The sequence below is a fragment of the Ovis aries genome, chromosome 16 (genome assembly GCF_016772045.2).
Source record: "Ovis aries strain OAR_USU_Benz2616 breed Rambouillet chromosome 16, ARS-UI_Ramb_v3.0, whole genome shotgun sequence".
Taxonomy (NCBI): Eukaryota; Metazoa; Chordata; class Mammalia; order Artiodactyla; family Bovidae; genus Ovis; species Ovis aries.
Window position 1 is genome coordinate 2,969,024 of NC_056069.1, and position 14,762 is coordinate 2,983,785.

A 14,762-nucleotide genomic window follows, 5' to 3' on the forward strand; every position below is an offset into this window, starting at 1 on the left:
AGGGCTGGAATCTTGTGGTCCATGGGGTTGTGAAGAGTTGGACACGACTAAACAACTAAACCGAACTGTAAAAGGTGGTAAGGTGGCAGGGTGTTGAGACAACATGTGGTTGGGGTCTATAGATTTGTATGTGACTCAGAATTGACCATTTGCTCTATTTGAGCTATGTGTGTGTATATACACACATGCAAACACACACACACACACACACGTATTTGATTGCTCAGCCTCAGAGTTCTTTTTTTCGGTCTGTAAAATGGATATGCTAAAATATGTAATTTACAGGAGTCTACTTTTCTACTTCTAGAAAGTAGAAGATGGAAATACTTCTGTAAACTATAAATCACTAAAACAAATATGATCCAATTCATTTAGAAGGAGAAGTTCTAAGAGGCCCAGAAATAAGCCTTCGGGTGCTCAGGAAAAGTTAATAAAGGGAGGGAAAAACAAAGAGTTTGTGGGAAATGAGTAATTGTGAGATAAAGGCACTTTATTAATGGCAGCTAAGAGGTTTAATTCCAGAAGGCAGGAAAGATACAGGGAAGTAATTGAAAAGAATTTAAATTTAATTGAGGTGGGATTTTTGTAGTTCATCAATTTATTGTTTTATTATGAGGGAACATTTTTCTCTAGAACAAAAGAAAAAACCCTTCATTTTTTTCAGCTCTCTTGAGGTTCTCTTGTTATTGTTTAGTGGCTAAGCTGTGTCCAGCTCTTTTGTGACTCCGTGGACTGTAACTCATAGGCTTCTCTGTCCATGGGATTTCCCAGGCAAGAATACCGTTTCCTTCTCCTTCCTGAAGTTTAATTGACAAATAATAAACCACACATAGTGGATGAATTTTGACATAGTGTATAACTGTGAAACCATCACTGAAATTAAGATAATGAACATATCTATCACCCCCCAAGTTTCCTTATGCCCCCTTGCTTAATCCCCCCTTGCTTAATCCCCCCTTGCTGCTTCCCTATCCTTCCCTATCTTCCCATTCTCTCCTCCATCCCCAGCCTGAAACCACTGATCTGCTTTCTTTTATTATAGAATCATGTAATATATACTCTTTTTTTGGTCTTGCTTTTTTTACCTATTGATAGATACACGATGAGGGTTACTGTATAGAAAGAAGTATGTCAGGTACAAAGGGCAGAAATGAGTCCAGAATAACTTGGAAGATCCTTGTTTAGACTGTAGGCAGGATTATATTGTCTCCTAGGCTATGGAAATTGGGTACTGTCCTTGAATGTTTGATAGTAAATAAATCTATGGGAGTTAGGTGATGTCCAGTGCTACTTGTTATTTATTTATATGGGCTTCTAATGTTGATAAGAAGCCCAGAAGAAAATTTAATAACTCAAACCCAGTTTGTCAACACATTGAGAAGCGATCCATTTCTCTGAGGCATGCTTATGTTAACCCTATTCTCAGACATCACTGTAAAACTGAGATGCAGTTTATCAGTTCACCGTGAGAAGTCAAGTCTCTCTTTATAGACAGAATCCCTGTGAAATCAAATGCTATTCAGAAGATTGCTTAGTTGCTCAGCAATCATCACATTATGAGTTTAACTCTATGAAATGTTCACATAATGCTTTTCCAACAGGGTAAGGATTTTTGTGTATGTTCACTTTTCACTTTCCTGCATTGGAGAAGGAAATGGCAGCCCACTCCAGTGTTCTTGCCTGGAGAATCCTAGGGACAGGGGAGCCTGGTGGGCTGCCGTCTATGGGGTCGCACAGAGTTGGACACGACTGAAGCAAGTTAGCAGCAGCAGCAACATCCCTTTCTCTAAAAATGATTTCATATGCCAGGCATTTATTTAATTGTTATCATTACAGAGAAAGAATAACTTGGTTTTTTTTTTTCCCTTTGTTTCAGTCTTAGGAGAAAGTTCAAATCTTTACCTTTTTATCTTACAGTGCCCTTCAATGGTTAATAATTTGAAAGACATTTGGGGAAAAAAGGGTCATTGATAACATTGTTGATGTAAACAAGTCTGTGTTGGAGTTCTCTAAATCAATATAGCAAAAAGGACAAAATTCCAGAACTTTTCTATATTACTTAGATATCCTTGAATTGATTAATATTAATGTTTGTGCTTCCTGGGGCTGTTGTGACAAATTACCACAAACTGGATGAGTTAAAAAAATGAAAATTCATTCTTTTATAGGTATGGAAGCCAGAAATCGAAAATTAATGTGTTGACAGGATTGGTCTCCTCTTGGAGCCCTTGAGGGAGAAACTGTGCCATACTTTGCCCCTAAGTTCTGATAGCTGCTTGCGGTTCTTGGTGGTCCTTGGTTTGTAGCTATATCATCCCAGTCGTTGCCACATCTTTCCTAAGGCCTATTTACTTGTGTCTCTGCACCTGAAATGTCCCTCTCTCTTTTATGAATGACTGGATTTAGAGCCTGCCCTAAATCCCTCGGTTTGATCTCATCCCTCCATCCTTAATTTAAGGATTTACAAAGACTTCATTTACAAATATTTCAAAAGTATTGGGGGTTAGGACTTGGATATATCTTTTAGGAGGATACAGTTCCATCCATTGGAATACTATTATTAGGTAATACTAGTAATAAACAATTAATCTTTATAGGGTGTAAAGTGTGCTAGAAGTTACGTGGCCCTAGCTCATTTAATCCTCCCAGCAAACCTATGAGGTATATGCTGTTATTAGTCTCAGTAATTGCTGGCTTTTGTTTTTCAGTAGTTAGATTTTGTCACTATTTCTGGCTTCATTTTTTTTTACACTCAGAGTCTACTTCAGAGTCTAGACCTATTGATATATAGTTGAATGTATGATAGCAGGATCAGTTTATAATTAAATTATTCTGGGTATTATCAGCTCAAAAATTCAGCCCTTTAAATTTATTAGATGAAGAAAAATACTTCTGAGGTTGATCATGAGTCACAAGAGGGAAAATGGTAGATCTTTTCATTTTATGTTTCTTACCCTTGGAGGAAACATGAGAATTCATATGTATTCATGAACCATACGTTTTCTATACATTTTAATGTTATAAACAGTATGTAGTAGCACTGTTAGGGCTTGTTGGGACAATCCAGGTAGAGGAAATGTTTAAAATGTGGTTCATTTGAGGTCCTTTATCTTAATTATCTTTTGGAAACCTTTCTTTTGTACTTTTATTTTCACTATAGCAAAAAATTATCTAGTCTGGGATGTTGCGCTCTAGCCTGGATAAAGAAGTGGAAAACTCTGTAAAGAAACAAGGAGGAGAACTATAAGGAATAAAGGGAGTTAGAGGAGGTTCCGTTTCAGTGTCTCTTACGTATTCCTGTTTGTTGTTGTTCAGTCACTAAGTTGTGTCTGGCTCCGTGACCCCACGGACTGCAGTGCGCCAGGCTTCTCTAGCCTTCACCATCTCTTGGGATTTGCTCAAACTCATGTTCACTGAGTTGGTGACGCTCTTCCGCTTTCTCATCCTCTGTAGCCCTCTTCTGTTCTTATTTGGCAAAGGGATATGCATCTGAGGGAATGCTTAGACTAGTGTAGCTGTAAGACTGCTACATAAAAATTCAAGCCAGAAAGGATAAAAAAATGGCATTACTTTTGACTATCCCATTACTTTCATATGCCTACCTGATATTAAAATCTGTGCCAAATTTTTTTGACCTCCAAAGAATAATTCTCTAAGTTCAAACTGAAGTAGTTTCAGTAAGATGCCTTGAGCAAAAATTCTCTAAAGCTGAGAGGAATACTGAACTCATTTAAAAAATTTTCTTTCAGATTTTATCCATATATCCTGTATCTTCTGATGAGATTATATTTATAAATGAATGAATGATTACAGAATGAATTGTTCTTTTTTATTTTTAAAATTTACTTGTTTATCCTCATCTATATTTTTATACAATTTTTAAATGTTAAAGTTATTACAAAATAACTTTGTTATTACAGTATATTGTTTTATAGTATATCGTAGCCTGTCTTACCCAGTAGTTTGTACCTCCCACTCCCCAAGCCCTGTAGTGCCTCTTTCTACCTTCCCTCCACAGGTAACCACAAGTTTGTTTTCTGTATCTGTGAATCTGTTTCTTTTTTGTTATATTAACTAGTTTGTTGTGTTTTTTAGATTCTGCATATATAAGTGATATCATTCACTATTTTCCTTCCTCTCCTCTGACTAATTTCACTTAGCATAATGCCCCCCAATTTGGTAAAAGAATCCTGTAATGCAGGAGACCCAGTTTGATTTCTGGGTCAGGAAGATCTGCTGGAGAGGGAATAGGCTACTGATTCCAGTGTTCTTGGGCTTCCCTTGTAGCTCAGCTGGTAAAGAATCTGCCTGCAATATGGGAGACTTGGGTTCGATACCTGGGTTAGAAAGATCCCATGGAGAAGGGAAAGGCTACCCACTCCAGTATTCTGGCCTGGGAATTCCAGGGACTGTATAGTCCATGGGGTCGCCAAGAGTCGAACACAACTGAGTGACTTTCAATGCCTCCCAAGTCCATCCATGTTGCTGTAAATGGCAAAATTTCATTATTTTTTATGGTTGAGATATTCTGTTGGTGTGGCAAACCACTTCAGTATTCTTGCCTTGAGAATCCCATGAACAGTATGAAAAGGCAAAAAGATATACCACTGAAAGATGGTCCCCAGGTCAGCAGGTGCCCAGTATGCTCCTGGAGAAGAGTGGAAAAATAATTCCAGAAAGAATGGAGAGATGGAGCCAAAGCAAAAGCAGCACCCAGTTGTGGATGTGACTGGTGACGGAAGTAAAGTCTAATGCTGTAAAGAGCAGTATTGCATAGGAACCTGGAATGTTAGGTCCATGAATCATGGTTAATTGGAAGTCAAACAGAAGATGATGGCGAGAGTAAACATCGACATTTTAGGAATGAGTGAACTAAAGTGGACTGGTATGGGCAAATTTATCTCAGATGATCTTTATATCTGCTACTGTGGGCAAGAGTCCCTTAGGAGAAATGGAGTAGCCCTCATAGTCAACAAAAGAGTCCAAAATGCAGTACTTGGATGCAGTCTCAAAAATGACAGAATGAGCTGTTTGTTTCCAAGGCAACCCATTCAATATCACAGTAATCCAAGTCTGTACCCCAGTCAGTAATGCTGAAGAAGCTGAAGTTGAATGGTTCTATGAAGACTTACAAGACCTAGAACTAACACACCCAAAAAGGTTGTCTTCTTAGTTATAGGGGACTGGAATGCAAAAGATAGAGATACCTGGAATAACAGGCAAGTTTGGCTTTGGAATACAAAATGAAGCAGGGCAAAGGCTAATAGAGTTTTGCCAAGAGAATGCACTGGTCATAGCAAACACCCTCTTCCACCAACACCAAGACTCTACACATGGACATCACCAGATGGTCAGTACCAAAACCAGACTGATTATATTCTTTGTAGCCAAAGATGGAGAAGCTCTATACAGTCAGCAAAAACAAGACCAGGAGCTGACTGTGGCTCAGATCATGAACTCCTTATTGCAAAATTCAGACTTGAATTGAAGAAAGTAGGGAAAACCACTAGACCATTCAGGTATGATCTAAATCAAATCCCATACGATTATACAGTGGAAGTGAAAAATTCCAGGGATTAGATCTGATAGAGTGCCTGAAGAACTATGGACAGAGGTTCGTGACATTGTACAGGAGGCAGTGATCAAGACCATCCCCAAGAAAAAGAAATGCAAAAAGGCAAACTGGTTGTCTGAGGAGGCCTTACAAATAGCTGAGAAAAAAAGAGAAGCTAAAGGCAAAGGAGAAAAGGAAAGATATATCCATTTGAAAGCAGAGTTCCAGAGATTAGCAAGGAGAGATAAGAAAGCCGCCTTTGGTGATCAGTGCAAAGAAGTAGAGGAAAACAATAGAATGGGAAAGAGTAGAGGTCTCTTCAAGAAAATTAGAGATACCAAGGGAATATTTCATGGAAAGATATGTACAATAAAGGACCAAAACGGTATGGACCTAACAGAAGCAGAAGATAGTAAAGAGGTGGCAAGAATACATAGAAGAACTATATTAAAAAGATCTTTATGACCCAGATAATTACAATGGTGTGTTCACTCATCAGGAGCCAGACATTTTGGAATGTGAAGTCAAGTGGGCCTCAGGAAGCATCACTATGATCAAAACTAGTGTAGGTGATGGAATTCCAGCTGAGCTATTTCAAATCCTAAAAGATGATGCTGTGAAAACGCTGCCCTCAATTTGCCAGCAAATTTGGAAAACTCAGCAGTGGCCAGGACTGGAAAAGGTCAGTTTTCATTCCAATCTCAAAGAAAGGTAATGCCAAAGAATGCTCAAACTACTGCATCATTGCACTCATCTCACACGCTAGGAAAGTAATGCTCAAAATTCTCCAAGCCAGGCTCCAGCAGTACGTGAACCGTAAACTTCCAGATGTTCAAACTGGATTTAGAAAAGGCAGAGGAACCATAGATCAAATTGCCAACGTACTTTGGATCATCAAAAAAGTAAGAGTTCCAAAAAAACATCTGCTTTATTGACTGCGCCAACGCCTTTGACTCTGTGGATCACAACAAACTGGAAAATTCTTAAAGAGATGGGAACACCAGACCACCTGACCTGCCTCCTGAGAAATCTGTATGCAGGTCAAGAAGCAACAGAACTGGACATGGAACAACAGACTGGTTCCAAATCAGGAAAGGATATGTCAAGGCTGTACTGTCACCCTGTTTATTTAACTTCTATGCAGAGTGCATCATGCAGAATGCTGGGCTGGATGAAGCACAAGCTGGAATCAGTTTGCCAGGAGAAGTATCAGTAACCTCAGATATGCAGATGACACCACCCTTATGGCAGAAAGCGAAGAAGAACTAAAGAGCCTCTTGATGAAGGTGAAAAAGGAGAGTGAGAAATCTGACTTAAAACTCAGCATTCAGACAACTAAGATTATGGCTTCCAGTCTCATCACTTTATGGCAAATAGATGGGGAAACAGTGGAAACAGTGACAGTGTTTATTTTTGGGGGCTCCAAAATCACTGCAGATGGTAACTTCAGCTGTGAAATTAAAAGACACTTACTCCTTGGAAGGAAAGTTATGACCAACCTAGACAGCACATTAAAAAGCAGAGACATTACTTTGCCAACAAAGGTCCATCTAGTCAAAGCTATGGCTCTTCCAGTAGTCATGTATGGATGTAAGAGTTGGACTATAAAGAAAGCTGAGTGCTGAAGAATTGATGCTTTTGAACTGTGGTGTTGGAGAAGACTCTTGAGAGTTCCTTGAACTTCAAGGAAATCCAATCAGTCCATCCTAAAGGAAATCAATCCTGAATATTCATTGGAAGGACTGCTGTTGAAGCTGAAACTCCAATACTTTGGCCACCTCATGCAAAGAACTGACTCATTGGAAAAGACCCTGATGCTGGGAAAGGTTGAAGGCGGGAGGAGAAGGGGATGACAGAGGATGAGATGGTTGCGTGGCATTACCAACTCAATGGACATGAGTTTGAGCAAGCTCCAGGATTTGGTGATGGACAGGGAATCGTGGAGCGCTGCAGTCCATGGGGTCGCAAGGCGTCAGGCGTGAGTGAGTGACTGAGCTGATGGTGTGTTTGTGTGTGTACCGCATCTTCTTGATTCATTCATCTGCTCTTGAACACTTGGGTTTATTCCATATCTTGGCAGTTGTAAATCGTGCTGTGAACGTTGTGGTTCATGTAGCTTTTCAATTTAGTGTTTTTAGGTTTTTTGGATATATATCCTGGTTTTTGCTGGGTCGTATGGTTCTATTTTAGTTTTTTGAGGAACCTCCCTACTGTGACCAAAGTGGCTACACTACTTTACATTCCCACCAGCAATGTATGAGGGCTCCCTTTTCTCCACGTTTTTGCCAGTATTTGTTATTTGTGTTCTTTCTAATGCTAAGCGCAATGAATTATTCCTTGTATCTATAACATAGAATCTGCAGTATGATCGCTGGCTATAAGTAACATGGGGTTAAGTCGTAGTTCCTGAGAATCATGCCAGAGTTCACCTGCAGCACAGTGAGTCACTAGTTCAGAAGACCTACACCAGGGTGTATTTGTATCTTTTTATATAGATGGAGCTGTTGAAATTGTTAGTCTGAAAAAGAATGTAAATTGACATAATGCCTGCAACTTGCACCTGGTAGTTCCCCTCACTCATCTCTTTACCTTCATTTGGCATCTCCTCCTTGCTGTCCGTTTACCAGTCATACTGATCGTTTAGTGCCTTGAGATGATTGTGCTCTATTCTGGACCCCAGGAAATGCTGTTCTTTGTCTGGACTGTTTTCTGTTTCACATGACTGGTCCTTTCTGGTCACTGTAGATGTTACCACTTTAGGCATGCCTTTTTAAACTCCTTTAATTAGGCAAGTCCCCCTCTTTCTGTACTTCTTTTCCATCACAGAACTATCAATTTAAATTTAAATAATTGAGAGCTTTTTTTTGTTCAATGCTAACCCCTAGTAAGTGGAAGTAACTCAATAAGCATTTATTGACTTGATGAGTACATGCATGATATTTGCATCTCTTATTTCCTGTGATTAACATATTTATCTTTTTTTTTTTTCCACTAAGTAAAATGCTAATTTTTTTTCTTCTCAAGAGTTTGGCTGAATTGGAAGCATTGTGTACTCATCTCTACATAGGGACTGATCTTACACAAAGAATAGAGGCTGAGAAAGCACTCCTGGAACTTATTGACAGCCCAGAATGTCTCAGCAAGTGTCAACTTTTATTAGAACAAGGAACAGTAAGTATTTGATAATAGCAATTAACAATGAAAGATCGGTAGGTATCAGTTCAGTTCAGTCGCTCAGTTGTGTCAGTGTTAATCAATGCCTGTAGGTTAGCAGTGTCGGTTAACTGATACGTATTACCACGTGTCTTTTTACTGTGGTTTATTTGACTGCAAAGAATTGGAATGCCTAGAAAGAATGTTTAGGAAAGACCCCAGGAGGTAGAAATAGCATGAATCGAAATACTTTCTTGATTCCTCTTGGTCCCCTTCTATCAGTGGTAAAAGTTATATTTTAAAAAGTTGGAATTAAAAAAGTCTAGGTGGAAGAAGCAGATTGTAATTAACTCTGAAATGTAAAGGAATGATTCAGAGGAATGCTGATTACTTCTTGCCTTCCTGTCTTATCGAGTTTCATAGCCATTCATTCAGCATCACTTAGCAGATATTTTATTGTAAAAGCAGGCACTGTACTACCTACTTGCTTTATCTACATGCATTAAAGTAACTCATGGTTTATCTGAGAAGGCGTAGACGTTTAAATAAAGAGCTGTGGAACGATGTGGTAGGCACTGCAGTCAGAGGTTGTAGAGCAGAGGTTGGAAAAAAGCAGCCTTTTTCTGTAAAGGGCCAGATTGTAAATATTTTAGTCTTTGTGGACCAAGATGAAAAATCAAGGAATTTTGTAAATATGCCTATCAGAAGAGAGAAAAAAATTTCCATGAAGTTTTATTGATGAAATTTAAAATAATTATAATTGAGTACAGTTTTCTGTAGTGTAAGTCTACTGATGAAAAGAATTGAATTATTCTTTTAGGGATAACATTTTGCTTAATTAAGGTTCAGAGTTGGTATTTCCTGTCATTAGCATTGATTGCAAATGTCCATATGTTAATACTTATTTGTAAAGAGATTTTACAAATTTCATCTTTAAAAATGTCTTTTCAACAGATGGGTACTGCCAAGTATTGATATCAGTTTATGAGCATATGATTTTAATTAAGCATATTCATCACTTAGATGGCATGTATAAAACTACATTAAAATTTCTCTTGATATTTGCCTTTTAGGATGTGATTATATTGTAGATTAATCACTTCCAGTTGAAGGTTAGGTGAAGGTGCCTGAATTGCTCAGTTAAATGGATTTTGAAATTTCCTTTGCACTTACATCAAGGCCTAGAAAATGTGCTGTTTCAAACATAGTTTGAACTCCAAAAATATACTCAGGAATAGAGATTTGGCTACTTGTTTTAACATTTGACAGTGTGGAAAGTGTATAAAACAGCTTGATATTATTTGTGATTTAATCAGTGTTAGTTGTTATTGGAATGACTTTATTACATTTTTAAGTTTCATATTAGTACTAAGCACTGTTTGCCTTTTATACAATTTTGTAACGTTAGGTTGAATTCATTAAGAGACTTTTATCAAGTGTGCAGCGAAAACTAATTTCAAAAGCCATTTAATGTTTAACAATAGTGGATTAAGATGGTTCTTCTCATTCAGAAAATTTTCAGTCTTAGTCCTGAGCCAAAAAAAAAAGAAAATTACGGTAAGACTTTACCACTGCCAGGCTAAGCTTCTGTTTCCGATAGAAATTGTCAGAACTGAAGATGAGTTCATGAAAGTGAATTAAAATCCACCGTTAATACCATTGATTCATTAACACATGATAGATTCAAATATTTACTACAAAGTGACTACTGATGAATAATAAGATGAATAACCAGACTCTTGACTCTTACGTTTTCACAAGCTTTGTAAATTTGTCCAGCTAAGCCTCTTCTGTTCCATATATTTTTACCATTGCTTGTGACACGTTTTAGCAGCCACTTTAGGTTGTACAAATTAGTATTTCCTCAGCTTCTTTGAAAATATTCTGCCCAGTAGTTTCATGCAGAGTCTTCATGAAGATTAATTCTTTAGTTGCTTCAAATTTAGCATTGGGTTCTCGAATAAGCATATCATATTGGTAACAGTATGAGCTGTACGTGTTGATAACATCTGTCAACTCATAAAGAACTAAGGAGAGCCTCCAAATCTTTCACCTGGTTTGAAATTGAATTTTGATGTTGCTCTGTTGTTTTCAACTGTCCGGGCCTTATTCTCATTGAAAGGCAAGTAGTCTGAAATTCATTTTTTCTGCATGTGTTACTTTGGCTACTGAAAATAATGGTGATTTAATTAACTCTTTGTTGGTAAGTGGCCTTTCTCACTTGGCTAACAAGTAAGCCATTTCAAAACCTAACTTTGGTTGTAGTCTTTATTATTTTGTAGAGAAATTTCCGTGTTACATATATTCTGTTTAAATTTTTCTTCTTTTTCTGACTTGATTCCCTGTGAGTTAGGCATATTGGCAGGAGTACCTAGTCTGATATTGTCAGCATATATTGTATTCTTTTAGGACAGCTATAGTGCCATTGCATAAAAAGCACATTGCTTTGCTCTCTAATTCAATAACAAAATAATCCACATTTCACTGTGCCTTAAAAGTTAGACATTTGAAGTCTACTCCTATCTTTTCTTGTTTTGACATGACAGATATGTGCTGGTAATAATAAAAGGTACATGTCATGTCATGGTGACACTCATGGTACTTTATATGCTGTGAGAGTTAGTAAGTACATCTAGAAGTTTATAGTGCATTGAGCAGCAACAGGAGGCACCGAGTGCCGTATACGGTTCTAACTGTTTGCCTCTGTTGGCGTAGTCTGAATGCAGACATAGACAGTGTGTAAATGAGTGAGTGTGCCTATGTTCTATTGAATTTTGTTTGTGGATTGAAATTTAAATTTCATGTAATTTTAACATATCATGAAATAGTACTAATATTATTATTATATTTTTTGCCAACTGTTTAAAATGGTAAAAACCATTCATAGCTCATGGGCCTTGCAAGAACAGACAGGATTTGATCCACAGGGCTTAGTTTGCTGACCTCTGGTCTAAAGAATAAAAAAGAAAGCACTGTCTTTACAAGAGATTGCTGGGGATATAGTGAATAACTGAACAGGATTTTGAAGGCTTGAGCACGCTTCATTAAGACAGTTAGTGGCCAGAGTGAATACAGCCAGTATGGATCTGAAGGAGAGGAGAGGTCAGGGTAGGAAAGACATTGAAAGGAACGGTAAGAGGGCTGTTCTGGATGGAGGATAGTGAAGAGAAGAACCAGATGAATATGAAGAGATAATCAGAGGCCAGATCATGCAGTACTGTGTAGACATGATAAGTGTATTTTGTTTGAACTTGCTCATTATCATTTTTTTCCCTCTAAACTGCTTGCTGTTTGCAGAGGCTTCCTCATGCGCCCTTATGAGGGATTTTTCTGTTCGTATGTGTATGTTTGTCTGTGTATATTTTATCCCTTGTAGATCTGCCAATTTGGAAAACCAGAAAAATAACCAATATTGCATAGGAAAAGTTTCTATCATAGAATATGATAATAATAAATAAAATATATTTCTTTACAGACATCCTATGCTCAACTCCTTGCAGCAACTTGTCTCTCAAAACTTGTTAGCCGAGTCAGTCCTTTGCCAGTTGAACAGAGAATAGATATCAGTAAGTGGTTTATTATGCTTTTTTAAATCATATTGCACTTTAAAAATAACTTTTCTTTTAAATATACTCAACTGTTAACAGACTTGCAAGTTATTCTGTCATTTTTAAAGATGAGTAGTCAAGTCTCCTTTACACATGTGGTGATGAATGATGATGTGTAATACAAAAATGTGTCATCAAAAAAGCATCTGTTTAGTTTGATAATAAATAATAAGAACTAGCATTTTATTGTCTATACCAGGGTCCCCAAATCCCTGGACTGCAGATTCTCAACCTGTTAGGAACCCAGTCACACAGCAGGAGGTGAATGGCAGACAAGCAAGGAAAGATTCATCTGCTGCTCCCCACTTGAATTACTGCCTGAACCATCCCTCTCACCACCAACACACCATGGGAAAATTGTCTTCCATGAAACTGGTCCCTGGTGACGAAAGGTGGGGACCAGTCGTCAATACCATATACTAGTATTTGCGCTATCTCATTTTATTTCCCAGACTTCTGAGATGGGCACTATTGTTACCCTCATTTTATAAATGAGGAAATTTCATTTGATAGGCTCTATAATGTACCCAAGGTCACACAGCTAGAAGAAATAGAGCTGATTCAAACTTACACAGTTTGTGTGGAGTCCACGCTCCCAGCGATTGTCTTAACTTCATATACAACTAGATGATGGGAAAAGTCTACTCTCTATTCTCAGAATGCTATAACATAATTATGTGGAATGCATATAAAATTGAAAGACATTTCCTTCTTACTAGGAAAATAATGTGTTTAGGGATGAACAGTGCTTGAAACAGTGTAGGTGGAAAATTGTTTCTGTGATATACCAATATGTTTTTCAAAGGTAAGATATTAATAAGATTTTAAGTGTGTGTGTGTTTTTCGTATGGACCAAGCTCTAATAGTTGAGGTATGGGGGCTTTTTTTGGTTATCTTTTTTTATTGGAAGTAGACTGTTGACTCATTCTACTCTCTAGCCTCAAGGTTCACATGGTTCATGTTTGTGTAACAGAAAAATTAAAGTATAATATTATGTATGATGGTTCTTTTAAGCTCAGTTTTTGAATGATCAAATCCCACAATGATTCATCATTTGTCTTGTATGTTTGATATTTCTCTTTAAGTACCTAAGAACAGAGGGAAACTTCTTCAACTTGATAAAGAACATCTACCAAAAAACCTATGGGCTGAAGACTGTCTAGAGGAGAATTTATCCATTCTCTCATGGACTTGTGTGCTTAAGAAAGCAAAAGAGAAATCTGCAGTTTAAAAAATAGGTCAAATGTTATAAACCTGTCATAATGTGATTTTGTTTAACTTTATACACAAACATATTTTAGGCAGACTCTTTTTTTTGGAGCACTTTTAGCTTCACAGAAAAATTGAGCAAAAAACACAAAGAATTTTTGTATACCCCTCTGGTCCTGTACATGTATAGCCTCCCTCAGTATTAGCATCCACCATTATCAGCATCCTGCACCAGAGTGGGTACCTTTGTTACAGCTGATTAGCCTGCATTGATACATCATTATCGCCCAAACTCCGTAGTTTACGTTAGAGTTCAGTGTTGGTGTTGTTGGTGTTGTATAGTCTGTGAGGTTGGATAAATGTGTAAATGACACATATCCTCCTTTACTGTATTATATACAGTACTTTACTGCTCTAAAACACCTGTGTTCCAACTGTTCATCTCTCCCTTCCCTCTGACTCCTGGCAACCACTGATCTTTTTATTCTTTCCGTAGTTTTGCCTTTTTAGAATGTCATATAGTTGAGATTATGTGTGTAACCTTTTCAGATTGGCTTCTTTTACTTAGTAACATGCATTTAAGGTTCTCCATGTTTTCTCATGGCTTAGTAGATCGTTTCTTTTTAACACTGACTGGCCTGTCGTTGTCTGAATGCACCCTGGTTTATCTGTTCACCTACTACGGTTTATCATTTCACCTGTTGAAGCACACCTTGATTTCTTCCAAGTTTTGGCAATTATGAATAAAGCTGTTATAAAGCAGGCTTCTGTGTGTATATAAGTTCTCACCTCGTTTGGGTAAATACTAAGGAGAGTGCTGTATGTATGTATGAAAAGAGTACGTTTAGATTTATAAGGAATCACCAAACTGCCTTCCAAAGGGGCTGCACCAGTTTTACATTCTTATTAGCAGTGAGAATCCCATCCTCCCACAGACTTGCCAACATCTGGTGTGTTCAGTGTTGTGGATTTTGACCGTTCTTATATGGCTTCCTAATACATGTCATGTTGAATGTCTTTTCATATGCTTATTTGTCATCTGTATATTTTCTTTGGTGAGGTGTCTAAATCTTTTGCCTATTTTTAAGTCAGGTTGCTTTCTTATTGTTGAGTTTTAAGAGTTCCTTGTATATTTTAGTAAATAGTCCTTTATCAGGTCTTTTGCAAAAATTTCCCCCCAGTTTGTGGGTTGTCTTCTCATTCCTTTGGTCAGAAGCTTTTAATTTTAATGAAGTCCA

General features: G+C 37.6%; 1 protein-coding gene across 12 annotated transcripts in view; it reads left to right on the forward strand.

The window, feature by feature from the left end:
* Positions 1-14,762, forward strand: part of RANBP17 (RAN binding protein 17) — a 359,547-nt gene that overhangs the window by 6,574 nt on the left and 338,211 nt on the right. For 10 of the 12 annotated variants that reach the window (XM_042233660.1, XM_060400223.1, XM_042233661.1 and 7 more), the window contains exons 2-3: positions 8,579-8,725; positions 12,183-12,273. In XM_042233660.1, coding sequence (XP_042089594.1) covers positions 8,579-8,725; positions 12,183-12,273 — 238 coding nt within the window. Of the gene's footprint in view, positions 1-8,578; positions 8,726-12,182; positions 12,274-14,762 lie in introns of those variants that run through there. The other 2 variants (XM_042233662.2, XM_042233664.1) reach the window with 2 other exon arrangements.